Consider the following 12,504-nt stretch of genomic DNA (forward strand, 5'->3'; position numbering starts at 1 on the left):
GTGTGGCCGTAGCAAGCCAAGCACGCGCTAGGAGGACAAAGTGCTACGTACAATTCTTTTAATTTATTTATTTTATGTAGCCAGTGATAGCAACCAAATAGCCGAGTCATGCGCACCGGCTCGCCCAGCAGCAGCGGCTCCCAGTCGGAGGAGGGCAGCAGTTCCTCAGATCACCAGCAGCCGCAGCAGGAAGCCCAGGAGCAGGAGCAACAGCTGCACACTCCCACGCATGCACATGCCGCGGTGCCAGCTGCCACATCGGAGGAGATCCTGGCGGAGTACGGCAGCAACCTGAAGCTACTCGAGTGCAATTCCCAGGTGGCCGAACTGCTGACCATATTGCGCGACAAGTAGGTGACGTTGGGGAGGAGGAGTCAGCAGCGTAGTAGCAGTACAACAAAATTCTACCCCCCAGGAACACCACGCGCAGTGACTTCAAGTTCTATGCCGACCGTCTCATCCGGCTGGTCATCGAGGAGTCGCTCAACCAACTGCCCTACACCCATTGCGATGTGGAGACGCCCACCGGTGCGATTTACGAGGGACTGAAGTATCGCTCCGGCAACTGCGGCGTGTCCATCATCCGATCGGGAGAGGCCATGGAGCAGGGACTGCGTGACTGCTGTCGCTCCATTCGCATTGGAAAGATCCTGGTCGAGTCCGATGCCAATACGCATGAGGCCCGCGTGGTTTATGCCCGCTTTCCCGATGACATCGGCAGCAGGCAGGTGCTACTCATGTACCCCATCATGTCCACGGGCAACACTGTGCTGCAGGCGGTGAATGTGCTGCGGGAACACGGCGTACCCGAGAGCTGCATCATCCTGTCCAATCTCTTCTGCACACCCATTGCCGCTCGGACCGTAGTGAATGCCTTCCCCAAGCTGAAGATCCTCACCTCCGAGCTGCATCCCGTGGCACCTAATCACTTTGGCCAGAAATACTTCGGTACAGACTAGATACTTGGGTCTATCTCGCAGACTTGACGACTAAGCGCTGCTTAGGATAGGTAGCTGTCGCCCAGACAAACGCCCTTTCCTGCGTTGCGCTCCACTAACAAATGCTACCCTCTCTCACTCTGTTTCGTCCTCCAGATTGCATTTGAGACACACAGACAAATAGACGACCCCTGCGGCCAACCAAACTACTACTTAGCAACTGTTAGCTTTTCACAACTGGCTTTTAATGCAACTCTCAAATACGTTACGTTCGTTACGCACTATTGTAAATATAGAAACGAAATAAATATTTAAACATTAGGATGAGGCGGTACTGCCTTTTAAGTGCTCATCTTGTAGTTGACCACGGTGTCCACCTTGTGCAGTCCTGTAGAAAAGGAGCGCAGCTGGACGGCCTGCGGATTCTGTATGACAATGGCACCCGTTTCGTCCCATTTGGCCGGTAATTCGGTGTTCTGCAGCGTGTGAATCATTATGTCGAAGGTGCAGATGCAATCGAGCAGTGGCAAATAGCTCACGGTGGCCGAGATCTGCCGCATAACGTCGCGAATCTCGTTCTGTATGCGACTCAGCTCCTTGGTGGTTGTTGCCTTGGTGGGATCACTGATATCGCCATCGCCCAACTCGGCCTGCATATTAAAGTCCCAGCACTCGAGCACCTCCTTGGTGTGGGCGTTCGTAATGACCATCGAGATCTTGTTGATCATGTTCTTCGAGAGCCATTCTATAGGTGAATACAAATAATGGTCACCATAAACTTGAATTTTTTCCAAAAGACCACTAACCTTCAGTTTGGCTGAGCACGTTCTGCAGAAAGGTCTTGATCTTGGGATCCTTGGACATTAGAATGGTTAGCCCATACTGCTGCGTGTTGTTAAAGTCTTCGGCTGGGTAAATTCCGCGTTGGAAGAGGATCGAATTGATGCCGTACTCTATTTAGGAAAAAAAAAGAACCAGAGACGCCATTGCAGGCGAACTTACAGACGCTTTCGTGACGTAGCTTGCTACTCACTCAGGTATTCCACAATAATCTGAGCGGAGCCCTTGAGTGTGATGCAGTTTTTGGTCGCCTGGGCAGTTGACATGTTGATTTAAGTCGATTTAAGTGGGAGAGAAATTAACAATTTGCTAAATTGCCGCTATTTTTGAAAGGTGTTGACTAGCAGAGATGACAGAAGCTCGATATACATTCGATACGTTTGTCTGCAATATATCGATAAATATCGGTGAATGTACTCGCTAAATTCAGTATATTTCTATATTTGGTGTGTGTATTGGCTATGCGACCAGGGATGGTGGAACCAGGGATGGCTAACTCCGACCAGTGCTGCCAAGCAATTCCCAAAGGGCGGCATATTTAAATTCATCAATTTATTTGCGCAATAAAATCAAAACACAATTATTGATTGCAACAAATTCAGAATTTTATTGGCCATCCTTGTGTAAACTAAATCTAAGCATGAGATCCATTTCTGAGCGCAAAAGTAATTCCGCGTGGTTCGGCCTAATGGGTTCCATCCGGTTCATCGTATTCCTGCCAAGAGACTAAAATAAGACAAGACTTTGATATAGCCAGAACAATAGAGGACCCAGTTAATCTATGCTATCCAAAACCTAGCTCGGTTCGTCAGAGCCTTGATTACTCTGCCCTCTGATTTGACAGAAAAGATCAGCAAAAGCAGAGCAGCAAATCATAAACGAAGTACAAGAAGCCACAGTGAACAAGAACAGAATATCAGACCAAATCAAAAAGCAATCGATGTTTGTAAAATGTGAATTATTTGCAAATTTTTAATTAAGTTTTTTCTTACGCATCGTTTTGTTTGTTTTTGTTGTTTTTTTTTCGTTTTTGTTTGTTTAATGTTTTGTTTTAAATTAAAATTAAACTTTACATGGTATTTTTGGTATAAATCTTTCAATAATTAAATATATAAAAAATTTGCCACTTAAAATAACTAAAAATAATCTCTACGCACTTTCTTGCTTTACGCCTAGCCATACAAACTGATGTCAACATACACATTGTGAAGAAATAAAAACTAATTTGCCATTTTACATATTTTGGTGTTGAAATTGCGCAAATCCAAAAAAAACGAGGACAAATAAAATAGTATTTCGAAATTAAGTAGCTCCATGGTGTCTGTGTGGGGTGTTCGTGTGTGTGTGTGTGTGTGTGTGTGAGCTTATAGCTATAATTACGTTTAATTTAGGTGTAATTAAATACAATAAATTACGGTTAAAGAAGGGCTTGCATTACCTTAGTTGAAATGTACACAAAACTTATCGTTAGTTAAAACGAGAGCTATTTACAGGATTTATTACAAAGTTCTCGGCTACGTCAACCTTTGTTATCATTTTAAAATTATTGTCTATGATACAACAACAAAAGCGCAACAATGTCAAAGTCAGGGTCGAATCGGTAATGCTTTGCTCTCGAACTTTGAACCGCAAACTTCGATCTTAGATGTTATATGTATGTGATATATTTCGTAAAATAAATAATTTAAAATTCTGCTCAGCTTTCATACATCCGATTTATACATTTAAGATATTCTGTCACCGTGCACAAGAACAAACGTAGCTAAAGTCAGTCTGGATCTGGAACTTTTCGCTCGGGAAGAAGGAACTCTAGGCGAGGGGAATTGTACGAATTTTGAAATGTTTTCTGTTTTCTGTTTTCGGATATGTATTCTTTGTAGTTGCAAACTTTGAGAACGGTGATGGGTTTTTGGGCATGGTCAGCTGGTGCAACAAATTCTCTAATTTTTTAATAAACGTAAAAAATTACAATTGTCCACGTTTTTGGAGTGCAGGGAGTTCGATTTTTTTTTTGTTTTTCGTTTTGTTTATAAAATCATAAAAATAATGAAACAAAATTCTATGCATTAATAGTCGTTATTTAAGGTATGTATTTGGCCGTAGATTGCAACAAAATATCTGTGAAGAGATTAAATTATAAATAAAATTAAAAATTAATCTTTCAGTTCTTCATTTACTGCTAACTAAAAGCTGGCTAACACCATTTCCACAATTAGGGGCAACTACAAGCATAAAATTGCGCTCTCAAATGAAAAAATCCATGCAGAAGGATATTGAAGAGAAGGTCTTTAGCAAGAACTACTTGAAAATTAGTGATTTGATATATGTATGTATATATTTTTATTTTGGGTTCATTCGAGCTCAAGATTTCACTTTGCCGTGGAGTTTACACTTAAGGAGGAAACGAGCACAAACTAAGGAAGTAATAGTGAACAGAGTTACCCAAATCGGAAACGCAGGAGATTAGTTAAAAGAAAAAATACAAAAAAAAAAAAAAACAATCACCAAATAAAAGAAAACGAGGAGCAGAATGAAATTGTTGGTTTGTTTGATTTGATTTGAATTGGGTTCTTTTCGGTGTATTTTTTTTTTGGTTTGTCAAAATCTACAGCCAAGTGTTAATGTCTAATAACGAGTAATAACTTAAATTAATTGAAAATCATAAATTCTAATGGGTTATCGAATGTGGTTTGTTTTTAATATTTGCAAACTACAAATAATAACACTGAAAACAAAACAAAATTCAGTTCCCGTTTCAAATGTTTAGTCAGTTCGATGCCTTTGTGGGTGAGTGCTGTTTTTTTTTGTAACTAACTTGCCAGCGTTTATGCGTGTTGATATTCGTGTATCTAACTAAGAGAGCCTCTGTTGATTTTTATCGTAAATCTGGATATTCATATTGAGTGTGAGTGGGTGAGTAAGTGTGGGCTGAGCCAAAGGATTCGACAAGTTTCTCAGTACTTTGTGGGGGAAATGTCCCTTTTTAGTCAAATTTTCCTGTTGTCCGGTGTCCGTCCGCTTGTCCGTCCGTATGTCCGAGTTGCTTGATTATTTTGTTTTGTTTTGCTGTTTTTTGTTTTTTTGTTTTACATTTACTTGTGGTTTTGGTTGGTGTGGTTCGTGTGATGAGTGAATTGAAATTAAATTAAGTTCCTATGTAAACACTATTTAAAATAAACCTTCTATAGCACCCTTTGTTTTTATTCGTATTTATTTGCATTCTTCTCGTTTTTATTGATTGCTCTTAATATGTTTTTTAGTTTATAAAATTATATATATTATGAACAACTTGGTTAGTTATTTATTTCGTTTACTCTTTGTTTTCATTACTAAGACTTTACTTTGTTTCTTTTTGGAATGTGTTCTCTAATAAAACTTTTAGTTCGTCGTTTTACAAAGTGACTGTTGATAGTTGGGGGTCTGTGTGTGTGGAGTGTCTGTGATTGGGTGGGTGTCTGGAGTTTAGATTTTGGTCCGATTCTGCATACTGTTTTTGTACTTTCTGTCTGTATGATTGTGTGTGGCTGTGTTTGTGGCTTTATCAACTATATTTGGTTTATTTCACTTTCTCTGTTCTCGGATGCTTTGCAGAAAGTTTCAATGTGATAGGATTGCTGTGAACTGTGCAATGGGAATTTCGTTGGATTTTCCATTCCATTCCATTTTAGGTTGTAGTACGTTATCGTATTTCATTTTATAATAGTTTATGTTATTCGTTATTTTGGTATGGGCACTGAGTTCGGTTTGATTGATTTGATTTAATTTGATTGGATTCGGTTTAGGTATTGTGTATAACTCGCGTTTGACTCGACTCGCAAAACAATCGATGCTATAGAAGTGCCTATTTTAGCAGTAATAACCTCCCTGATAATTTTTGCATGATTCGGGAGAGCTGTACCTACTGTCGGGCCATTTGTTCTCGCAACGATTGCCGAAGTATTCGGTTGGGCACCTGAAAAGACAGACAAGATTGGTTGCACAGATTTAGTATAGATCGCATTTTGTTTTCGAAACATAATTATATTTAAGGAATACACAAGTGGGAAAAATCGAAATGGCCATGAACTGCGGTGCAGTATTTGCTTGACCACTCAAAGATCCGGTCAAATATAAACAAAAGAGCAAACAAATTAAGTGTGTGGCATACAGCGAATTTCAGCAAAAAACGGAAAGTGCGGAAGGAGTGGGATCAAAATGGAAATTCATTTCCCTCCTCACTCCTGCAACGTCTCCTCAAAAACTGAGAAAAAAAAAATACCCATTCGAGATAGCGAGTGAAATGCGCTTTTTTGGGATCCGATTGGATCGAATCGATTCATCGCTTTGCGTGTGCACACTCGCACTGCCAGATAAAACGAGGCGCTGAAAGACATTATTCACATTGCATACACACACGCCGGCAAGTGAGCCTTTGTGGAGTTCTCCACTCCGGCCACGAAATTTGTGGCCTTTTAATTGCCCCCGGATTGCTCGGTTGCCGAGCGTGTAATGTGATGCCAAAATATTACAAGACACACATGCATATATACATGCAGTCTTATCAGCTGTCACATGAGCGAGGTTTATCAAGCGAACCACTTGAGTTTCGGGATCAGTTTCGAGGAGTCTAGCTCGACTGTGCGGCAGGATGCATCGAGTGCACAGGGAGAAAATATTCAAAACACTAAGTTGGTCTCATTGTTAGACAACATATAAACTAATATTAAACTAATGAAATATTTAGTTGACCGATGTGTTTATGTATTTTAAGTTTCTATGTAGAGTTAGATAGCAGGGCAGTACTAACCTACAATAGACCTCGTTGATGTCCGGGATCATCCTACAGGTGCCATTATGGAAGCAGTAGTCGAAATTGCAGGGTATGCCCGAGGCTGACCGGTCCGTGGGAAAGTGAACTGAAATAGAGGCGAGATTTGATTATTTGATTTACAAGGATTTGGCGTAGGTATTCTAATATAAATTTAGCTGAATCAAAGATGTGAAACATAACATATGTGGCCATAAATAACAAGTGAATTGGAGCATACCGAATTGGCCGCAACATAACATCGACATATCTACAGATATACATTGATGCTTGTTGCAACACCCACGCATCACTCGCAATGAACAGACCATCTAACATACATAACATATGTATTAGACTCACCTGGTGAGGCCTTGATCATGATGCGGCGCTTGGCGATCGCCTTGCTGGCTTTATTCTTGGCCCGGCACTCGTACCTGCCCGCATCGGAGGAACTATTGAAGGAGCGCACTATTAGCTCGGAACGTCTTCTGCAAGGGGAGAAGTGGGTGAACCCATGGAAGGAGATGTTAGATATGCGCACTTCGATCACGGACACTCACTTAATACTCACTTGTGATGCTTGAATTGGTAAATGTTGCGCTTGCGATTGATGGACTTTTCGTCCTTGAACCAGGTGACCTTCGGCGGCGGCTGACCCGACACCTCGCAGACGATACGCAGCTTCTTTCCATGCTTGATGATGGCTTTGCTCGGCTTCGAGAAGATCTTCGTGACCTCTGCGTTCTGTGCTGTAAGAAAGACCAGACAAACCATTAGGCCATGCATTTCGCTTTCTGATTTCGCTGATTTCCCCCATTTCGGTGATGTCTAGCATCAAACGTTTGCGAAAAACAACAAATACGGCTGAGTGAATAGATAATTGCGGAATTTTCCACCTGCCCAAAAACAATGAAATTGAAATTATTCTCGTAGACAGCCGTAAACAAAATAGCAAATTAGAAATTACTCGCATTCTTCGCGAATTTTTCCTTGTGTTTTCATGATCGTCGCGTCTGTTTGGTCTTTTTTATTCTTAAGTTGCCTGGAGATCGTTAAGTTGAAAGTTGTCTGGCACTTTTCAGAGGTGGAAAAATTTATGTTGGACTATTTGTTTGCAGCACAGATGACAAGAAAAATGCGAGCTTTATATCTTATAGGATCGTAATCAATTCAGTTATCTGAAGGCTTCTTTTTGAACAATTGCAACCTCGAAACACGTGTCTCTACGTTTACGCTTTTTATTACAAATAAATAGATTTGGCCCCAGATGCGGTTTAAATATATTCATTTGTAAGTTACCCAATTACATATTAAAAGAGTCACAACAGACTGACTCATCAATGCCGACAAATTGGCAATGAAACTTGTGTCTTTTCTTGCGCATCGCGATTTGCCACTCCCCCGCCGCCGGTGAATGCTTAAATTAGCCGGCATATCACGTGTCTGGTGGGCGGGGGCGGGCATTTTGGGGCTGGGGGGCGGGGCTGGGCTGTGCTGTCTAAGTGCTCGTCACATGCTAATTGAGACCTGCGTGCGCTGTCCAAGTGATTCACCAGCGGCGGTGATCATGGTGATCATTCATCGATCGGTGGATCTATTTTCGTTTTTGGTGGGTGGCGGGACGAAAGTGCACATCCATCGAATGAAACACACCGATCGTTATGCAATTGGCAGGGCAAACGAAATACATATTCGCACTCTATCTAATACTACAATATATCTAATTCCAAGCAGTCTGCAAAGTCTGCGCTGATTTAATGCCCGGCAAATGTTAATTTATGCGATGAGGATCGCGTGGCCAGACGAAGCTGTCCATATGGATATACGTACGTATATTGTACATATAATGTGATTTTAAATTCGAAAACGTACACTGTGAGAAAGCGACACGCAAGCATGGACAAAGAAATACTTCATTTACCAAAGGTAAATTCCGTTCAAGTGTTTGAACAAATCAAACATTCAAAGCTTAATTTTGCAGTTTTCGGCATTTATGATTGCTAAAGGAGTCCCATATTTTTGCAACACTTTTCTTGCCAGTGTAATTATTCGAAAGGTGTATTTATTCTATAACATTTTGAGTATATTAAAAGATAAATTATTGTTTATAATTTATGTTTGGCCCAGCGTCGGGCCATAAAGCAGCATTTTAATTGTGCGCGCCACTTTCTCACGCTCCCAAATTGTGAGGCTGCATATGTGTTCGTGCCTATCTGTGTGTGCGCATGGGCCTGTGTGTGTGTGTGTGCGCGAGTGTATTGGTGTGCCAGCGCTCCGAAACGTCAACTCACAAATGTCCACGGCACACAAGGCGATTAAGTATTGAAGGCACCCAACACACCGGCACACGCAAAACAAGTTGACAATTGTCATGAACAGCTCCTACTTCAGATCGCTTCGTACCCCTCCCCACCCAACTTCTACCATATATAGTATACATATATGAATGCCCCTCAGCGGTTCGCGCTTTGATTTAACCAGAAATCCCAGCCAGAATAATAAGATGAACATTTTTATTTGCCTTCTGCGTGTGTTTGGTTCGGCCAAAAATTGGCATATCATATTGCCTCAACCCCGCCGCCCCCGCCAATCTTATTATGACTTAATTATGCGCTTAAAAATATGTGCTCTCTGTTCGGGCCATTGGTCTTTTCTGGCTACACTCAGCGAAAAAAGTATACAGTTGTATTTGGAATGCCAATGAAATACGTATCTCCTATAATGAGTTGTATTAACCGCGTAATTGCCAAATAAAATAGCTTAAAAGCTAAGATTTGATAATTCAACAATCTGGTTGAAAATAACATCTTATCGGTTTTTGTTTTCCGTGCAGAAGTGGTCATCGCACATTTGATTTGTCAATGTCAATTGATAAAGGATAAAGGAATCGAACTGAAATCCGATATCCTGCAGGCGTTCCGGGCGCATTGGCCTCTCGGGTGGCCCTGTTTTTGTGCGTTTGCCGAGTGCGTCAACAACTTTGGGCCAGTGCCTACGTCAAAAAGGCTGGTGTGTCGCGACGCGCTTCCGGAAAAGTCTGGCAAAAGTACAAGTGCCACTATGGAAAAGGAAGCGCTGCCAAAGAAAACGGAGGAAAACTGTCGGCGCTGTCGCCTCGCTGCCTGCTCCCCAATTTAGCACACAGACAGCACAGCGACAGGGAGCATTAAAATAACTTTTCATATTTCAAATAATATTTTTGTTTTTTTTTTGCATTTCATTTCGGGGCCGACGCGCTTTTCCTCTCGAGCGCAACGCCGCCGCCAATGATTCATGCAAATCCATCAAGAAAAGCGGTTAACATTAGGGGAGAAAAAACGGGCAACTTGACGATGGGGCGCCAACATGTGGTTACCTCAGCTCAGCTCAGATTGTCGAGCGAAAATTAAATTAAGTCGCTTTGCATTGAATTAATCAGCGGAATTGCATGCGACACGCCGACTGGCGCCATCTACCGGGTCAAATTGGCTGCTGTATATATAGACTTTCATATATATTCATGCAATATTCACTTCATTCATTCAAGCGATTGCAATTTACATAGTCATTACCACGGCGATCATTGTTCCCTTTGGGTTTATCCCAATTGTGCAATGTGAACTGCACTTTTCGCTTATTATTTTTCTCTCAAAAGTCAAGTCGCCGATATATATGTACATACAGATGTATATGGATATATATTATTTTGTTTAATCTACCAATACTGGCTGCGAGTGGCTGGCTGGCTGAACGAAAGAGGCGATTTATTTTGGCAGCCCGGCGAGTGACCCACATTTGGTAGAAGAAGATGCCGAGATGCTGCTGCCGCTGTCAGCGGAAGTTTTTCCAAAAAATAAAATTCATATAAATTTCCCTCCTTAACCGACGCGCTTATTTATGATTCCTCCGAATGCGTTCGAGTGTTATTTATTTGATTATTTTTGATTCATTTTTATTGGCTCGCGACATTGTGTCACTGCTGGATTCTCTTGCGTAGACTCGTCCCCGACGTCAGTGATTTATCGGGCCATAAACAAATACTACGAGTGCGCTGGCACATATGTATATATATGTATGTATCACTATCTTATTTGTCTGGGTAAAACTTAACAATTGTAGCACGCGTCTTCTTCTGGGGCGCGGAGTGACACTTCAATTTACTTCACTGAAGGCTCTGATAATATTTGCATGATTACGCTTCCAGGCAGATAAGTGCGAACCACTGAAGTGTCAATAGTGACGACTAATATTGCGCATACGCCGTGTTGTCCTAGGCACTGGCTAAGAATTGTCATTGGGGTGTAATGCAACTTGCTCTTATCAGTGGGATAATTATTCGACAATGGGGTGGTAGTTATTTACTTGTAGATAGCGTTGAGTGCTAAATAATTAAACGTATTTTAATGTTCATACATTGCATCCCACTTCCAGGAAAGACGATAGTATAGTTTCAAAAGCGCGAACTTCCTTACGACTTGAACTCTAGCCCTAGCATATAGTTTGCCTTATCACGCGTCAATTTACCCAGCATTTAAAAGCATTTTTAAAGACATTCCAATAGGAAATACGATATGCTGGCAGATATGTTTAAGTTAACCACAATATTCAATACCCAAGCAAACATGGGAAACATATTTCGATTCAGCAACAAACAGGCGAATGATGTCTTTGGCTTTCGCCAGACACAAGACAGGCAAATCAAAGAATATGTAGGCAGTGCGAAAAAGATTTTCGCGACCTGTGAGCTCGGCAAAGGCAGATGGATGGTAATGGGAATGGGGAAATCTGAATCTGAATAGGTCTTCTAAATGGGAGATGGGTGAATGCTTGGATGGCTGGCACGTGTGGTTAAAATGCTGGCCAAACTAATAAAACTGTGGAAATAGCAGCTACGTTGTCGCCATTTGGTCGATGTCGATTTTTCCATGTTTGTTTGCGATTTTTGTCTCGTCTTGTTTATTTGCACATTGCGTATACGCAATGTGATTTCCTTTGAAGCGTCGACTTTCCACGTTTTTGTCGCTGGCGCTGACAACTCAAGCAAATAGAGAGACAGCGGCAATAACAAGAAGCATTTCGTGTGTTCTAGTGTGAAAGGAAAGGGGAGCCACATCCAAAGCTTCAACGGCAACAAACAGATGAATCTGAATCCGCTGGGATCCAGTAAGAAGCGCAATATTCATGAAGCAGGATGAGCAGTGTAATCTCTAGTCTAGATAAGCGATAAGCACTTGCCCTCGCAGATCTGCGCTATATATCCCACACGCCCCTTTCGCGGTCGATTTGAACTTCCCCTTTTACATGTATTTTTACCCGCTGTCTGAAGCGTTTAATTAAGTCAAGTGAGCGAAGATCGCTGGCCCCGTGCATCGCCATCGGCATCAATTGTCTTTCGCCTCGGTTTCAGCCGCTAAATGCCAACAAATTCGCTTTGCTCTATTCTGTCTACCTCTTTTATAGCGCATTTGTTTTGTTTATTTGGCTGCGTTTCATTGTTTGCCGCTGCTCTATTTTCTTTACCCATCTTTTTTGCCAGACTCGTTTCGGTTTCTGTGCGCCCAGCTGTTGGACAAAACCAGATCAGCGATCTCCAACCTATGAGACGCTACTGCTACGGCTCCATATCTTCCCATATCTTTCTTATCACTTTCTCACGTTCCTCTGACTAATGCCCCCCGAAGTCTTATCACTGAGTCAGCTGTTGCCAGCGCTTCTTTTTTGGCTAATGCAGGTGGTGTTGACTTTGCTAATGCTGCAGCTGTTTTTGCAGATAGCAGGATGCTTCGGATTATTAGGTAGATAGATGCTTTAATTGTCTGAGGTTTATATGGCTGCCTAAGTAAATTATTGTCTAAATGATTGCCACAAAATGGGGCCTAACTATATTTATTCGTTATGGTTATAATAAAACACCAATAATTGCCGCATACTCGTGCGCTTAGCGAATTTACAAAAATA

At 41.7% G+C, this 12,504-nt stretch overlaps 3 protein-coding genes across 6 annotated transcripts in view; 1 reads left to right on the plus strand and 2 right to left on the minus strand.

Moving 5' to 3' along the window:
* Positions 1-2: 2 nt before the first annotated feature.
* Positions 3-1,258, plus strand: kri (krishah). 3 transcript variants are annotated; one of them, NM_139733.2, is made up of 3 exons: positions 3-350; positions 416-1,009; positions 1,095-1,258. In NM_139733.2, exons 1-2 carry the CDS (start codon positions 109-111, stop codon positions 957-959), a joined length of 786 nt encoding a protein of 261 aa, NP_647990.1. In that variant the 5' UTR covers positions 3-108; the 3' UTR covers positions 960-1,009; positions 1,095-1,258. The 3 variants fall into 3 exon arrangements, with proteins under 3 accessions (NP_647990.1, NP_001261451.1, NP_001261452.1); NM_001274522.1 differs by having other exon boundaries at positions 416-948; NM_001274523.1 differs by having other exon boundaries at positions 416-1,258.
* Positions 1,165-2,123, minus strand: mad2. The gene is made up of 3 exons (NM_139734.3): positions 1,972-2,123; positions 1,745-1,891; positions 1,165-1,683 (listed from the first exon to the last, which is right to left on the minus strand). Exons 1-3 carry the CDS (start codon positions 2,042-2,044, stop codon positions 1,280-1,282), a joined length of 624 nt encoding a protein of 207 aa, NP_647991.1. The 5' UTR covers positions 2,045-2,123; the 3' UTR covers positions 1,165-1,279.
* A 244-nt stretch (positions 2,124-2,367) lies between these two features.
* vn (vein) overlaps positions 2,368-12,504 on the minus strand; it is a 32,327-nt gene continuing 22,190 nt past the window's right edge. Inside the window, exons 2-6 of one of the 2 annotated variants that reach the window (NM_001014565.2) lie at positions 7,139-7,316; positions 6,928-7,055; positions 6,565-6,673; positions 5,681-5,730; positions 2,368-2,504 (exon numbers count right to left, since the gene is read on the minus strand). In NM_001014565.2, coding sequence (NP_001014565.2) covers positions 2,464-2,504; positions 5,681-5,730; positions 6,565-6,673; positions 6,928-7,055; positions 7,139-7,316 — 506 coding nt within the window. In that variant the 3' untranslated portion in view covers positions 2,368-2,463. Of the gene's footprint in view, positions 2,505-2,720; positions 3,897-5,676; positions 5,731-6,564; positions 6,674-6,927; positions 7,056-7,138; positions 7,317-12,504 lie in introns of those variants that run through there. The other variant, NM_079218.3, reaches the window with a different exon arrangement.

The sequence above is a fragment of the Drosophila melanogaster genome, chromosome 3L (genome assembly GCF_000001215.4).
Source record: "Drosophila melanogaster chromosome 3L".
Classification (NCBI taxonomy): Eukaryota; Metazoa; Arthropoda; class Insecta; order Diptera; family Drosophilidae; genus Drosophila; species Drosophila melanogaster.